We start from the raw sequence: 15032 nt of genomic DNA, 5'->3' as shown, positions 1-15032 counted from the left end.
CTCACTGATCTGTTTTTTGTTTAGTTTTTTCAGTCGGGAGACGTAGCAGGATCTTTTGTTTCACTGTACACACGCCCCTTCTTTGGTGTAAAATTTAAATTTGTACGAGGAGGAGAATGTGGGTGTATTTGCATATGACATGTTCGCGCGCTCTTGCCTGTCTACTTAGGCTCGAGGATTTGATCACGATGTGATTTCCATATTCAAAGTTTCATCTTGGGTATGAACTCGGAAAACCACAGGCGGAGAGCAGCTGTGGCTTCCTTTCACTAGTTGCGGTGACCTTAATGCATAAAAATTAAAAGCCATCAGTTTAGCCTTGATCATGATTTCCGTCACATTTTGCCATTCAAATATATTGCAAGGAGGCAACACGGTGGTAAAAGTGGCAGTTGATCGTTTGTAATTTAATGAACCATGTCGCTTTTGCCCTTCCCCTCTCTGTGCCAGGCTGCAGTGACCATCCAGGACAGCTGCTATGAGGTCCAGAGGCTCCTTCTCCAAGATAGCGGCCGCCCTTCCCCTCGTGCCCAACGGCTGCATCTCCCAACCGTCCGGGGTAGCGCCCTCCAGGATCAGGAGAAGCAACGTAACCTGGAGAAGCAGAAGGAGGAGGCGGCGGTGGCCCAGCGGCTCCATGACCGCCTGCGCCAGGAGAAGGAGCGCTGGGAGCGAGAGTGCCAGGCTAGGGAGAGTCAGCAGGGGGCGCAGGAGAGCATGCTGGAAGAGAGGGAGAGGCAGTGCCAGGTGGCAGCGGAGAGGCTGAGACGTGAACGCGTAGAGCTGGACGAGCAGCTCGAGGAGTACCAGCAGAACTTGGAGAGGCTCAGGGAGGGCCAGAGGAGCGTGGAGAGGGAGCGAGAACACCTGGATGAGCAGCAAAAGCTGCTGCAGTGCTGGAAGCACGGGCCGCAGGACAGCCCTCCAACTGCGAATCCTCACATGTTAATCCCTCTTGATGGCCAGCAGGTATTGGGGAAATGATAGGCCTTTCTTTTACCATTGAATCTATGAGCTAGTAAAGCCCCCCACTAATGCTCGTGACCTCATTGGGAGCACGGGGCAGATGTACAGCATCTATGGAGTATTTCTTGTGCTAAAATCATTAACGCGAAGCTTTTCTCAAACAGCCATCAGCCTGAGTTACGCTGGTTCACACGTTCACACCTAGAAGCCCAATCCCCTCTTGACATACGACCCACGATAATGGGAGCAATTTCAGCACCATTTGTCTTAGTTCTCCGGCAGCTCTGCTCACCAGTAAACATCTTAATGATTGATGATAATTAAACCACTGCAAATAAAAGCTCTGACAAAAATAATTAAAACCAGAGGCGCACGGCCTAAGAAACCAATCAATCGTGACCCAAAGGGGCTTAGATTATCGACACTTTGTTTGAAAAGCACTCCAGCGAAATGTCCCACACAGCTGGAAGGCATGGAGGATAAAGGGTGTGCTGTTCCCCCTGCCCTTTAAGTCCCAATATACCTCACGTGGAACTGCAGCAGTGGTGAAACTAATTTAGCACATACATCTATCTGAACCTCCGTTGGCTTATGGGACTTGTGTTCGGCAGCAGGTGTGACTTGTTCAGAAGACACACAGAGAGCACAGAAAGGATGGACAAATGAGCAGGCTCAGGTTTCGTTATTCCCTCTGTCCCTCATTAATTTACACACAGATGTCACCACAACTGCCACCCCCACCTTGGTCTTTTCCAGGCTAGACGTGATGAGGCTCTCCTGGCTTTTTGCAGTCTTTATTTATTTCCATTCATCTATTTTAGTCGGTCCAACAAAAGCGTGCCGAGACAGTGTAGGTCCTAATGTTTCCCCCCACACACACACTAATGCTTCAGCCAGAGGCAGTGGTTCATAGGGTCAGAGACAGATCAAATGACACACACACACACACTTTGACTCTGGTTGCATCTAATTAGCTGTGCTGCCTGCACTCAGAAGAGGGAAAGGCCATGTTTATGTGAAGATGAGTCCTAATCTGCCCTTAGCCAAACATTAAAGGGTTGCTTCACCCAAATGACAACATTTTCCCTCACTTACCTTTAGTTGATATACTTTTATTTTTATTTTCTCTGGAGAGCTTTTGCCTTTGCAACGATAAGTGAGTCATTTGTGAGGGAGAAAAAAATGTCAGCGAGAGTGTCTTTCCAGAAACAGCTTCTCCATTATTCACATAAATCCACAGAACATACTGTGAGCACTTTTCTTGGAAATGGCTTTCTCTGGAAGAAATTGCCTCTGCAGAAACTTCACAGTGAAGTCTTTATATTATCCACAGAAAGAAATGTTTCAGTACTGCGAGCATCAAAAAATAAAATTTCATTCACTTTCTTTATATTGGAGAGAGAGAGACAGAGCGAGAGAGAGATCCGTTTATTGCATGAAGTGAGAAAATGTCATTTCGAGTGACTCACTTTTTTGTCTTTTTGTAATTAAAGCTTGAGAAAAGTAGAGATATTGAAATGGAGGCTTTTCTAGTTGTTGGCAGGTATGTCAAATGTGTTTCCTGGTCTTTTTATGTAAATGCATGAGTGTATTTCAAAGGTGGATTGTTGACAGATTTCACAGGTGTGAATGCCATCCAGCTGTCAGCATTCATTGTTTGTTGATGATCTTATCCTGGAACGAAAACGGGTTTCCTCTTCCTGTTCTCACGGTTCTCGATGATCGTCTTGCTAGTCTGGATCGAGCCCTGACATTTCCTCCCTCTCCCTCAGGACTCGGCATCAAGTCCGCCCAGAGGCCATACCGGTAACGGCTCTGTGTTTGTGAACGAGGCCGCGTTAGCCAGTACCAGCGTCAACAACCGCCATGTGCACCACAGAAGAAATGATGCTAGCACACACAATTGTCTCAACTCCCTGCTGGCCCAATCCAACGGCAGACAGCCTCCTGGAGCTAAGACTCCCCACGGCCAACACTCAGACTCCCAGGGATGGATGATGGGGACTGGATACCTCTACAGCCCTGCAGGAAGGCATGGTAAGAATTACCACAAAGTTCAGTTTCAAAGTTAGAAAGAGAAGACACAAATGCAAAGCCAGCTTGGGCCTCATATGTTTTTTAAACTTTTCCAGTCACTTGCTTGCTACTATATTTTCAAACAGATCAAAAACTAAATTGGACTGTATGATACACTGAATTTTAATTGCATTAACATTCGGCTTTCAGTGGTTCTAATTGAGATATACTGATGGTCTCGATTTGGTTTTAGTTTCATGGGATTAATCCAGTGCATCTCTTTTCTGTACACTGGTGTACTTTCTCTCCTCTGTCAGTTCTATTCAATTTCATTTATATAGAAAAAAATCACAAAAACAGTCACTGTTATATTGAAAGGTAAAGACACTACAATAGTGGGGAGAAAACCCCACCAATCAGACGACCTTCTATGAGCAAACAGCTGGCAACAGTGGGAAGGAAAAACACTCAGTGTATCATGGGAAGCCCCCAGCAGTCTAGACCTATTGCAACATAACAAAGGGAAGGTGCAGGGTCACCTGATCCAACCTTAGCTGTAAGCTTTTTAGAAAGGAAAGTTTTAAGGCTTGTCTTAAAATTAGACAGGTTGCCTGTCTCCTGAATCCAAACTGGGAGCTGGTTCCACAGAAAAGCGGTCTGAAAGCTGAAGGCTCTCCCTCCCATTCTACTTCTTAAATATCCTAGGAACCACAAGTAACCCTGCAGTCTGAGAGCAAAGGGGATGTGGTACTATGAAGCCTTTAAGATAAGATGGGACCTTCCTCTTTCAGGAAGACCTAATGATACTGAGCCCTCAGCTGGCTTCCATACAAGTCTCTGGTACACTTGTAACAGTGCTGGTTTCAGAGCTGTTGTTTTCCCCGTCTGCTCCTACAGACCAAAGTTGAGGCTGGGATATATTTTCTCTCAGTGAATACCTTTTGCTTGCCAAAAGAGGATTGTATTTTTTTCAGCACTGAATAGCTCAATTGCTTATTTCCATTTCTACTACATTTAATATGTAAGAACATGCATTTTAGCACAGCGCTACACATTGCATTTACCTCATGTATTTGAACAGTAGCGTACTGTGTTATCGCCCTGTCAACATAAATTAGAAATCTGCTCCCTGTGAGAATGTCAACAAACCTTCTGCTTGCACTGGTTTCACCCATGCATGCGAGAGCCTACTGTACACACAAACACGCCGCGCTCTCAAGGCCGTATCCACGGTGAGGCCTTGCCTGTCCTCCCATCACCTCCACCTGCAGCAGTATCCAGTCCCCCAAACTCCACCCCACCCCACAATGCTCGAGCCTGCCAAAGGAAAAAGAAAATCAATGCTTTCTCTATCTATCGACTGGCCGGGCAGACAACAGCGTGTGAATCACAGTTCGCAGGCGATGGCTGACTGATTGGGACATCGATCTGAAAGAAATCTTTGCAAAACTCATTACAGCATGGCTTGTCATCGCATCAGGTGAAAAGAGGGTGGCGTCAGCGGGCGGGGGGTGGGGAGGAATGAGAGATGCAGTCACAGATTAATCAGGTTGCGCTCTGGAGGTGTCGGCTACATTCCCATGTTTGCCCGTCCCCATTTCTAATCCATTCATCAGCGTGCTCGCCCCGATGCTCTCAGCAGGCGGGGAAAATTACAGTTTACATTCGGCCTGTCTCCCTGGGCCCTCGTAAAAACCGGGTCAGCGCAGCCTAATGCGGTGTTCCTGGTATTGTTTACCAGCTTACAGCAGGCAGCACAACCTCTTTGCCATTGATCAGCTTATTAACCTTTCCTCATTATTGAGCACATTCAATGCCCCAGTGAAACCTGAGTCACTTGTTAACAAGCCCGGGGTGGATGTCTGCAGTCTACAGCGCAGGGTGTGCTCCAGCTGATGTGTAACCACAAGGCTCTTCAGTGGGTCCCTTAAGGGTCTCCTCGACAGTTAATAAAAGACCAAATCTCCACCTAAGTTCCTGTTTGATTTTAACCTCTGCAAGGAGTCATTTTTGTCATCTTATATTTTAAGAGCTCTCGTGTGATCTCATTCTGGGTCACAAGCTGCTTGGTATGTGGAGGAACCCGGTATCTCCATTCTTTTTTTTTCGTGTGAAAAGAAAAGGAATCTCTTTCAGATGTAAATGACCCATTGTGCCGTCAGTCACATGGATCAAAATATGATCTCTCTTCTCATCCTCACCTGTGCATGTGACTATTTCTTTTTGTGCACACCGACACACACACACACACACACACACACACACACACACACACACACCTTTTTTAATTCAGTGGATTTCCATAATTCGTTCTGGTTCAGTGTAATCTTGGAGAACCAGTTGGATGGAATTTTTTACACTGACGCTTCATCTGATGAGTCGTATCAGGTTTTTGTTGTTCACCTTTTTACACAAAAGATGAGAGCTCTGTGAGGAGGTTGAGGAAGAAAAGAAAGGTGAAGCCGCTTCACTTTACGGCACGCTGATGAATTCAAACCCTGTACAAAGTGCTGCAGGAGGCAAAAAACCTGCTTTGTGACTTTGTGCTCAAGCATCGCAGTGCTCAGTAGCTTTTGAATAGATCATTTTTTTGTGAGTCTGCCACACACTTAAAAAACAGTGGACATAACACAATACAAATAATAATGCAACACATAACTTAGGAATGGTTTTTTTGCAAAGGTGCTAAACTTAACAAAACCTCCCTTCATCAGGACATTTTACTGCTTACTTTATAACACTGGTTGTGTACAATTTCTTTTGTGGAAAGGTGTCCAAGTGTTGTGTTTATCCGGCATTAAAAATTCCTTGGCATTAAATAAAAAAGCTTCTTTGTACACTGTGAGCCTATATAACACAATGATCACGGCACTTTATTCATTCATCGTTAGTTTCCTAATAAACGGTATCGTTTTTTTGACATCAGCGTGTTGTTGTCAGTCCAAGTGCTCACAAACCTAAAAGACTGAAATAAAAAGAATGAATTGAGCTCTCTCTGCCTAAGGCGAGCAGCTCCAGGCTGATTAGATTTAACTAGCTTAACGCAGCCACTTCTTCAATCAAACCCATCGAGCCCATCTACAGAGAGCCCGTTCGCTTCCTTTTATTTCATTGTGCTGAAGCCGGCTAAAGTTAATCTGAGTCCTAATTCTGTTTAAGTTTGTTTTTATTTATTGTCAGAATTTAAATGAAAAAAGGAGAATTCTATTGTTTTTGTTTTTTTGTTTGTTTTTTATACATAGAGCTGATATCCCCTACAGAAAGCTAGAAATCTGTGAATGCTTCGGTCACACAGGTAAAGCAGTAGTTGGAGACATATTCAAAGCAACTGCAACAATATGGAAATAGAACAACAAGCTATGCTTGATGGAGTCAGTCTGCAGTTAGTCTGCTTTGAGTGTGCAACTGAATTGGGTCAGGTTGGCAATTAAATGAAATCGCTTTGTGATAATATGCCGATTATGTGTGAAAAATTTCTTGAAAACTGCAATTTATCTTTTGTCGTCTGCATGCACAAAAATTCATATTAACAAGTGATAACAGGTCACTTTGTGGTTACTTATTTGTATCTGTAGGTAGATTTGGTCTACAGACGTCAGCCATCCATCCTTACATGCACACTTTTAATACAGACACAACAAACAACCGAAAAGCATGCAGCAAAATTCAGAGTCCAACCAGAACCCTGTAGATTTCAATCAGGAATTCAGAATTGCCTCCACCAATAATGACGTATTTGTTGCAGGACATTGATTGAACTGTAAAATCACAGACATACTTGATTTTATATACGAATGTAAACAGAATACAACGTGTTAGTAACCAAGTCAAGTCCACTATTACCAAGCAATGTCTTGCAGAGATGCGTTGGCAATCTGTCTGCATTTATGAATTGAACAGCAACCTTCAGCAACCTGTCTGCAGTCAGTCTGAGTTGGATGGTGATTGTTTGGGCTGCAAGTACCCGCAACCAGTTTCCGAAAGCAACAAAGTTCGTTGCAATTATCAGTCAACTGTTGACTTTTTGTAGACACAAGGAGGTTGGTGTGCTGTTTTTACTCTAGTGTGACTGAGCCATAATTGGTCAATAAAGGATTTATTACAGCACATATCTCTTGGTCGTAGCTGCTTCCAAACGATAATTATGGCAGACATTGGGAGCATCGTTAAATCAGAAATAAAACGGTGACAATCGCCGGGTGGCTGGTGTTAGAAAATCATTGCTGATTTGATCATTTGATGCGGGAACCAGGAACTTGGGAGAGTTGTGAGCTCTTCCCTGTTTGTAAATCATCTGGTTAAACTGTCAGCACCAAGTTTGCATTTGGTTTATTTAGATGCAAATAAAAAAAATACATATACTTTAAAAAATAGACCCATTTCTTGTTGTGCTGCATTTTATTCCATGCTGTGGACTAAAATGCGATGCTAAATTGTTAAAGTGGATACTTCTCTTTTGTACACTACTTTCTGCAGAGCGAGCACTTGTTTCTGTAGTGTTTGAATTTTGACGGGTCAAACGTCAGGAATGTTGCCCTTTTTTTGACCATTACGAGGACCAACTGAGGTACTCTTAAATGTATCCATAGTTGATAATGTGAACACACTTATGCACTCAAAATAGTGAGTTTAACTATGACACACAGCAGTAGTGTAGTATTTACCTTTCACTGCTGTAGACAGAAAATAAAACAACCCTGTGCCACGCTTTAACAGCCTTGTGTTTATTGCAATTTAAATGTTTAACAGCATGCATGTCACATTATCATTCAATCTTAATATTTCATGGATGAAACTCAAAGAAAAAGATTTGGTATTTTTATCTTTACATCTCATTTAGTGGAGGCCTGGCCTGTGTGTTGGCTAACAGAGCTACTCTGACAGACTCTTATATAATTAATCAAACAGACACTTTCCTACAGGGACACAATGAGGCAATTTATAGTTCACGCCATCTGTTACCATGACAGCACACCTGCCCTAATGCTAGACAGCACACGGATGAAAAAAGAATGCAAGCGTAGCAGAGACAAGTGATAGTTACCACCTACAAAAGCATAGCCTCTTTAAGAGCTAATTGAATCTGAATAATAATGGTATTAATCCTTGAAAAAGATTATGAGAACAGCAACTACAGGCTGGTCGGGGTTTAGTATTTTGCTGCGAGAATACTTCAGCATGACCATATGCTTGCCAACTCGTAGGTGTTAGCAGTTTCATTTGTCATTTCTGGTCCCTTGTCTCTTCCTCTCTTTTTGTCCGCCATCGCTTGCGAGGAGGCTGATGTCATCGAAGCCTGACAATTGATCGTGTTGAGAAAGCCGCTGATAAAACGCCTGAGTTGAGGGGGTGTGATGCATAGCTTGAAATTCTCTTTTTTTCCCCATTTTCAGACACGGTGCAGGAGGGAGCAGCAGGCTCAGCAGCGCCTAATCTGTATGCTGTTAGTGATTACATAAGTGGGCTAAGCAATTAGACCGAGCTCATTAAACACGTGGCTACGTGTCCCATACTGTCGGATACTTGATCAGCGGTGAATAAATGATGACGTCTCATTGTTCAGTTTCAGTAACTGTATTTCTCCTACAAATGATGGTTTTTTTGTGTGTGTTGTGCCCACTCAGATCACAGCTACAATGGGGAGACCTGGTCGCCAACAGCAAGTGGAACTGACCCGTATCCGGTGCGCCCGCATCCCGGTGACCCTCAGCTGGACCTAAGTGCACTGGTTTCCTTGGAGACCGACAGTGGAGGGGAGGAGGGCAGGGAGGAAACTATTGTGTACCTCTGAACGTTGGTGCATTTCAAACTCTAAAAAAACACTTGGTGAAAGACATTCACGATCAGCATCAGTAGCGGACTGGGCCGCCTTAAGAAAGCAATTCTTTTTTTTTACTTTCGTTTTTCAGCATGCTTGTTTTCTACCATTGAAAGGTTATTTTGGTCTCTTTTTTTGTAAACAGTTACTGGCAACATGGAGAGAGAAAGACTCTGTCTCACTTGTCATGCACCTTAGCTCAAAACACCACTGAGTGTTCAGTGTTCCTTGTTTTCTGTCTTCTTTTTGTGTGTGTGTCTGTGTGTGTGTGTATATATATGTGGCCATATATTGACTGTCAAATCCCCTGCAGCCCTTTTCACCTTTCGCCTTCTTTGCTTTTTTACAGTCTCTCCCTCGCTGCTTTTCTCAGGTCCCGCATATCTCACCCCTCAAGCTCTATATTTATTATTTTTCCCACAGAGTGAGAGAAAAGCATATACTCCATATCGGTGAAACATCAGCCTGGATCTCTCAGGTGGGCGATTGTTTTGCCTTGGAGTAAACTGTCCCTGTTTCATTCATCAGACAGGTCCTGTTTATTTACCAGCTAAAGAGCAATGGGGAGCACAGATCATTAGAAATGAGAGATGAGAGCCGACAACATCAGTCCCACGTTTTGCAATCTTGCCGTCTCATTTCTTTCCTTTTATCTGAAGCACGTTTTCCTTGTTTAAAAAAGTAAGCCCAGATATGGTCTTAGTGGGGATGTTGCAGCTGGGCTAGTCTGTCAGTTTTATCAGGGAGTAGAAATGAGAAATAAGCTTTCAAGCACTTGAGAATTATTTCCTGCAATACGCAAAAGCACGCTCGCTCAAACCGCCTTAAGTCCTGAAGTCAAAATTTAGCCTGGCTCTTTTGGATTGTCCAATGGTCCATCGGAAATGAAATGAAATGTCCTAAAAGCTGTTGGATATGTTTCCATAAAATTTTCTAAAGACATTTGTGATCCTGCTTGACACTTGGCTGAAACGTCTTGACAAATATTGGATGGATTGTCATGACCTTTGGTACAAACATTAATGATCTCCTCAGGAAAAAATGTGACCGTAATTGAGCCTTTAGTATTTCGTCTAGTGTCATGTTCAGGTCAAACATTTAAAAGTGGCAACAGACTTCGGCACCCGCTGTCACAAAGACTGGATCACACCCATCACGTCATCTAACTGGGGAAGCAACCGCTCACTAATGGCTCAGTCACACGAGAGTAAAGAAACTGCTCTAGTAAAAATAGAATTGCAACCTCCTTGTGACTAAAGTGATAATTGGATTGTGGTTTTTTTTTGCCTTCAGCGACTAATTGGAAGTAGTTAGCTTGACCAACTGGTGCAACACCTTCAACCTCTGGGTTACGACTTGGTAAGGCATACCTGTCTCCAAACAGTCACAAGCTTGGATTGAAATCACTCTCAGACACATTTGTCAAGGGTTGCAAATAACTGGCATCTAATTTATAAACACAGACAGATTGCCAACAAATTGGAATCCATCTGAGTCAGTCTGTGCCAATAAGTGAAAATCGTCTCGTCTTTTGCAATATGTACTCGAACTGGTTGCCAACTGGTTGTAGTCTAGTTATATTCCTACATAAAAGCAAGGTTGAATTTAAGTGCCTGTGTCCTTCTTGGTTAAATTGCTGTCATGCAGCAACTACATGACTATTTGTGGAGATATTCCTGTTTTAAATCTATAGCTGCACTCTGAATGTAAGTAGCTAATGTTCATTGCACATGGTTACAATAATTTCAGTCATGCAGCTATGTCTAACCACAGTTATTCCTTGCCTGACTAGTGCATTGTAATGGGGAAAGTGCTAACTGCTTTTTAGTCCAGATTTAGTACCAGTGGCAGGAAGAACTTCATAGTTACAGTGATATTTTTTGGAAGCAAGTCTAAACACTGTCATTTCATAGCCATTACAATGTGCTTCTTTCGTAAAACCTAATGTCCCTTTCATTTTGCAAATGCTACAGTTTCGAACAGTTCCTGTAAACAAATAGCCTAACAGGTCTCTCTTTATGCTTAGTGCTGATTTAGTAACATTAGTGTGCTAAGACCCTAAACTAAGACAGAGGAACCATTGAACTACAGTGCTTAAAGCTCAGCATCATAAATATGTTTGCTCAGTTTAGCTGTCTTTCTTTGCTTGCTTCATTGGGTGAAAAATGTCCTAATATAAATATCCTCCCAAGTGCCCAGAACAATAAGAAGTTGCCTTATTGATGCTCTTGTGCTCTGTGCTGAACTATTGAGCTAGCATTTACATATTGCTTCTCCTGAGGATTTTTTTTTTTGTAAAGAATGTGCCAATGCTTTAGGTGTCTCCTAATGTTTGTACAGGCACTATAACATGAATCCTGTTTAATTTCTGTTGTAGTGTAATCAGACCACAAGGCAGTGGAAGTATTTTGATGTTTTGACTTAAGTACCATGTACATAACTTATGTGCTTTTATTTATTTATTACAAAAAAAGTCATGTTTTACTGTGCGGTGTGAAGGGTTCTATTGCACAAAGACGTGAACGTGTGTAACCAGGTCTATTTTCTTGTTTTGAGCTCATGTGTTGTACATTCCTGACTTTCCCGATAAAATTGCATTTAAAAAGAATTGGATTTGCTTTGTTTTTCTTTAGGTTTGTTTGATGGGCTACATGATGGGGTTTATTACACTGAAACAGCAAATTAGCTGAATCATAAACAGAGAGCTCAGCATGGGTGACAATAACACTTCAGTTTTTATGTCCTTGGTCTCCATGTGCAGTATCTCCAACAGTGTAAACAGATGTGTGATTGAGCTTCCCGTTCAGCTGCCAGCAGTGACAGGTGGCAGACCAGGTGCGTGAATGTCAATGATTTCCTATCTGAGCGCACCGCTGAATTGCAATCATAAAATCCGCTCCAGTATCAGATGAATGCAATATGTTGTTTTGCAACAAACGATACGTTTCTTGGGCATTTCATTATTTATTATTTTCAAATACAGGTTCCTGCGAACCAAAATTGATCTTTTCACAAGAGGCCAAAAACAAAAACAGAGCTTCCAGGTTTTTTCCTGACAATAAAAGTAATGTGTTTCATGTGCTCCACCTGTGTCTCTGCTTCTGTCGTGGTTTAAGAAGAGCAGATGTCTGTGATAGCAACAGGGTCCCGGCTCTGCCCCCAATTTGCACCTTATTATTTCACAGACCTGCTGCATATTTTGTAAACGCCCACTTCATTACATGTCAGCTGCACGCCCCGGCCTTTTTTCTGGCTTGGTACATTTTGCATGATTATTTTTGTTTTTGTTTAAAGAACTACAGTGTAATTCATCATTTTTTGGACATAGGGTTAGGGTTGCATGTGGTAGCCTAGGTGATCAAACTTGGCTTAGTAAAAAATATATTAGTATTATTAATATTATTACAACTATTACGATTATTACTAGGGGTGCTGTATTAGCAGTGATAGCTGTAACTGCACAGTGGCAGCTGTACGTGGTGTAAGAAGTAACAGATGTATAAAAATATCTATATTTATAAATGACTAAGGAGAATTAATGATATATAAATGATAATGATAAGTTAATACCTTACTAATGCTTAATAGCATGAAGTTATTATAAAGTGCCACCCTTCCAACATATTGATCAGACACTTTAACTATCACAATATATCAATAATAGGGGCTTTAAATTAGAAACGTAGAAATTAAAATGGAAATCAATCAATGAACCCTTCCTCGATCGTGCAGTTTTTATGTGTAAATGCACAGAAAAAGAAACAGTACTTTTTATTTGGGGTAAATATTTGACTCAGTCACCATATAGAGGAGTTCAGGAGCAAACATACTGTACGTACTTTATCATCATTATGGCATGATATATAGAGTCTATATATGTTTTTGATAGAATTTTTTCCACTGCTAAACTCATTGATCATAGAGCTTGACTGTTTATTTTTTCCTTTGTGTGTGAATATGTATATATATATATATATATATATCTATATATATATATATATATATCTCTCTCTCTCTCTCTCTCTCTCTCTCTATATATATATATATATATATATATATATATATATATATATATATATATATATATATATATATATATATATATATATATCTATATATATATATATATATATATATATATATATACTTCAGTCCTATAAAACACTAAATGTTTTAAGACCAGAACACTTCTGATATTCTGAATACTCTGATCTGCGCTCTTACAAACCCTCAAGGCCTTTCAGGTCATCTGGGAACTGTTTCTCCTTCAAGTTTTGAAATAAAATATAGTGATGAAGCCTTTAGCTTCTCTGTGGTACAGATCTGAAACAAGCTGCTGAGAGATCTGAGCTTTTTCAAATGTTAACTGCTGCAAAATTGATGGTTTTCTATTTACCACTGCTTTATTAAATTAGGGGCTACTTTGACTCTGAGACTGTACGATAGCTTTATGCCTTTTGGGTAAAACACTATTAGCATTTTTTAAATCATTTAAAAATAATTCCTTTTAGTCAGACCTTATCAAGGATCCATTGTAGGCATTACCTTTGCTTTAAAATTGAGATTACGCCCGTTTCCCTCAGGCCTTCTTGAGCTTTCTGTGGAATAGGGCGTACCTTACCTCATCAGTTTTGAAGGAAACCAAAACAGCTGTTTGAAAAAGAATCTTTTGTATTTTTGTCTAGGACAAAGGTGTTTGACAAAGGTGTGGGAAGAGAAAGAAACAGCCTTTTACGATATTGCCAGCTTTTGTATGCATGTCATAGAGGTGCCTGTGTGTGTGCGTGTATATGTGACAGGTGTCATTGTTCGCACAGCCGCATATGCTTGTACTGTTATATAAACAAGCACTAGAATACAGTGCTTAAGAGCTTTAGTTAAAAAGGAACTTACAGACAGGGTCAGTTCACTTCAGCAGACCTGATTGGTTGGTCGGCGTTGTTCTTTGTTACACATTCTGAGCTACTTCTGGTTTTTGTGCTGTTGTTTTGAGCTATTTCCTTTGATTTTATTGGGCTTTTATTTTCTTATCTGTTTATCTACATTTGGGAAACATGGGTTGGGGTAAATGGGTATGTTATAAGGGTTAAATAGGCAGGTGCATGGGTTAGGGGGTGTGTTGGTGTAAAGGTTTGAAGTAAGAGGCAGTGAATAGGTTTGGGGGGAAATGGTGGGGTTGTAAGTTTCAGGAGAAATGATGGCCTTGTAGAGCTAACTTCTCCTTCATTTCTTTCTGTTGACACCTCGGTATAAACTCCACCTTTTTATTGTTCTTCCTCTTCTCTTTTATTCTTCTTGGTGGTAATTTTCCTCCTGCTCCTCCACTTTATTTTTCTCCTGTTCCATTTGAACCTTTGGCTCCTTTAAACTAGATGCAAGTGAAGGGCGGTATAATTTATCTTCTGCTAAACTCTACTAAGCTGTGAGGCAGACTGCCCAATTTTATTACATGCTTATAAATAAATGTCAAGCTCTTCAGGTGGCCCTTCCTATAATGATTTGAAGTCCTGTGAAAACTATGAATACACTGAAATCATCTGCACTGTTGTAGATCTCAATACGAATCAGGAATTAGGAATGTTTCCAGCACGTTTTTCAACATACATCACAAAGAGTTAAAAAGTTCTGAACTATCAGAAAAGTAACTGAGTGTTAAGTCATGTTTTTGCCCACAAACTTCCCACAGAAAGGTCCCAGCTCAGCGAGGTCAAAAACTGGAATGGTCTTGCTGCGAGGTGACCATGCAGAGGATGGTCTACTGAATCATGTGTGGTGCGTGTTTGTGGAATCAGGAGGCAGAGACAGAGAAATGCGCTCTAACTTGAGCTATAGCAGTACGATGTCAATCAACCATCCAAATGTTTCCAGTTCAGCTGAAAGTTCCTCGATATCATCACAAACGCTTTTCATTTCCAGCTAACTGAGCAGCGGAGCCAAAAGTGTCATAATTTTTCTTTCATTAAAGCGTAAACACACTCGAGCTGAAATTAAAGTAATAGCTCTTTAGCGTTTCATCTGTTTAGCTTCTCTTTGTCTGGAATCAGTAATTAAAGGTTGTTCCTTATTACAGCACGTGGCTTCTGTCCCTTCTTCCCTAGTTGTTTTTTAATGACCTCTGTGGAAGGTGACCAATAACACCGACGGAAAAACCGATAAAGGGGAAACATATTATCGCTGAGTCATCTGGCAGGCCGAACCACACGTTGCTACAGGCTCTCCCAAGGGGAGGTGT

General features: G+C 41.4%; 1 protein-coding gene across 2 annotated transcripts in view; it reads left to right on the top strand.

The window, feature by feature from the left end:
* arhgef28a (Rho guanine nucleotide exchange factor (GEF) 28a) overlaps positions 1-11408 on the top strand; it is a 51649-nt gene extending 40241 nt beyond the window's left edge. For both annotated transcript variants that reach the window (XM_039615264.1, XM_031734578.2), the window contains 3 exons: positions 451-969; positions 2739-3003; positions 8607-11408. In XM_039615264.1, the coding sequence (XP_039471198.1) occupies positions 451-969; positions 2739-3003; positions 8607-8773 (951 nt within the window). In that variant the 3' untranslated portion in view covers positions 8774-11408. The remainder of the gene's footprint in view (positions 1-450; positions 970-2738; positions 3004-8606) is intronic.
* The last annotated feature ends 3624 nt before the right edge of the window (positions 11409-15032 follow it).

The sequence above is a fragment of the Oreochromis aureus genome, linkage group 7 (assembly GCF_013358895.1).
Source record: "Oreochromis aureus strain Israel breed Guangdong linkage group 7, ZZ_aureus, whole genome shotgun sequence".
Taxonomy (NCBI): Eukaryota; Metazoa; Chordata; class Actinopteri; order Cichliformes; family Cichlidae; genus Oreochromis; species Oreochromis aureus.
This window is presented reverse-complemented; position numbering and strand designations above follow the sequence as displayed.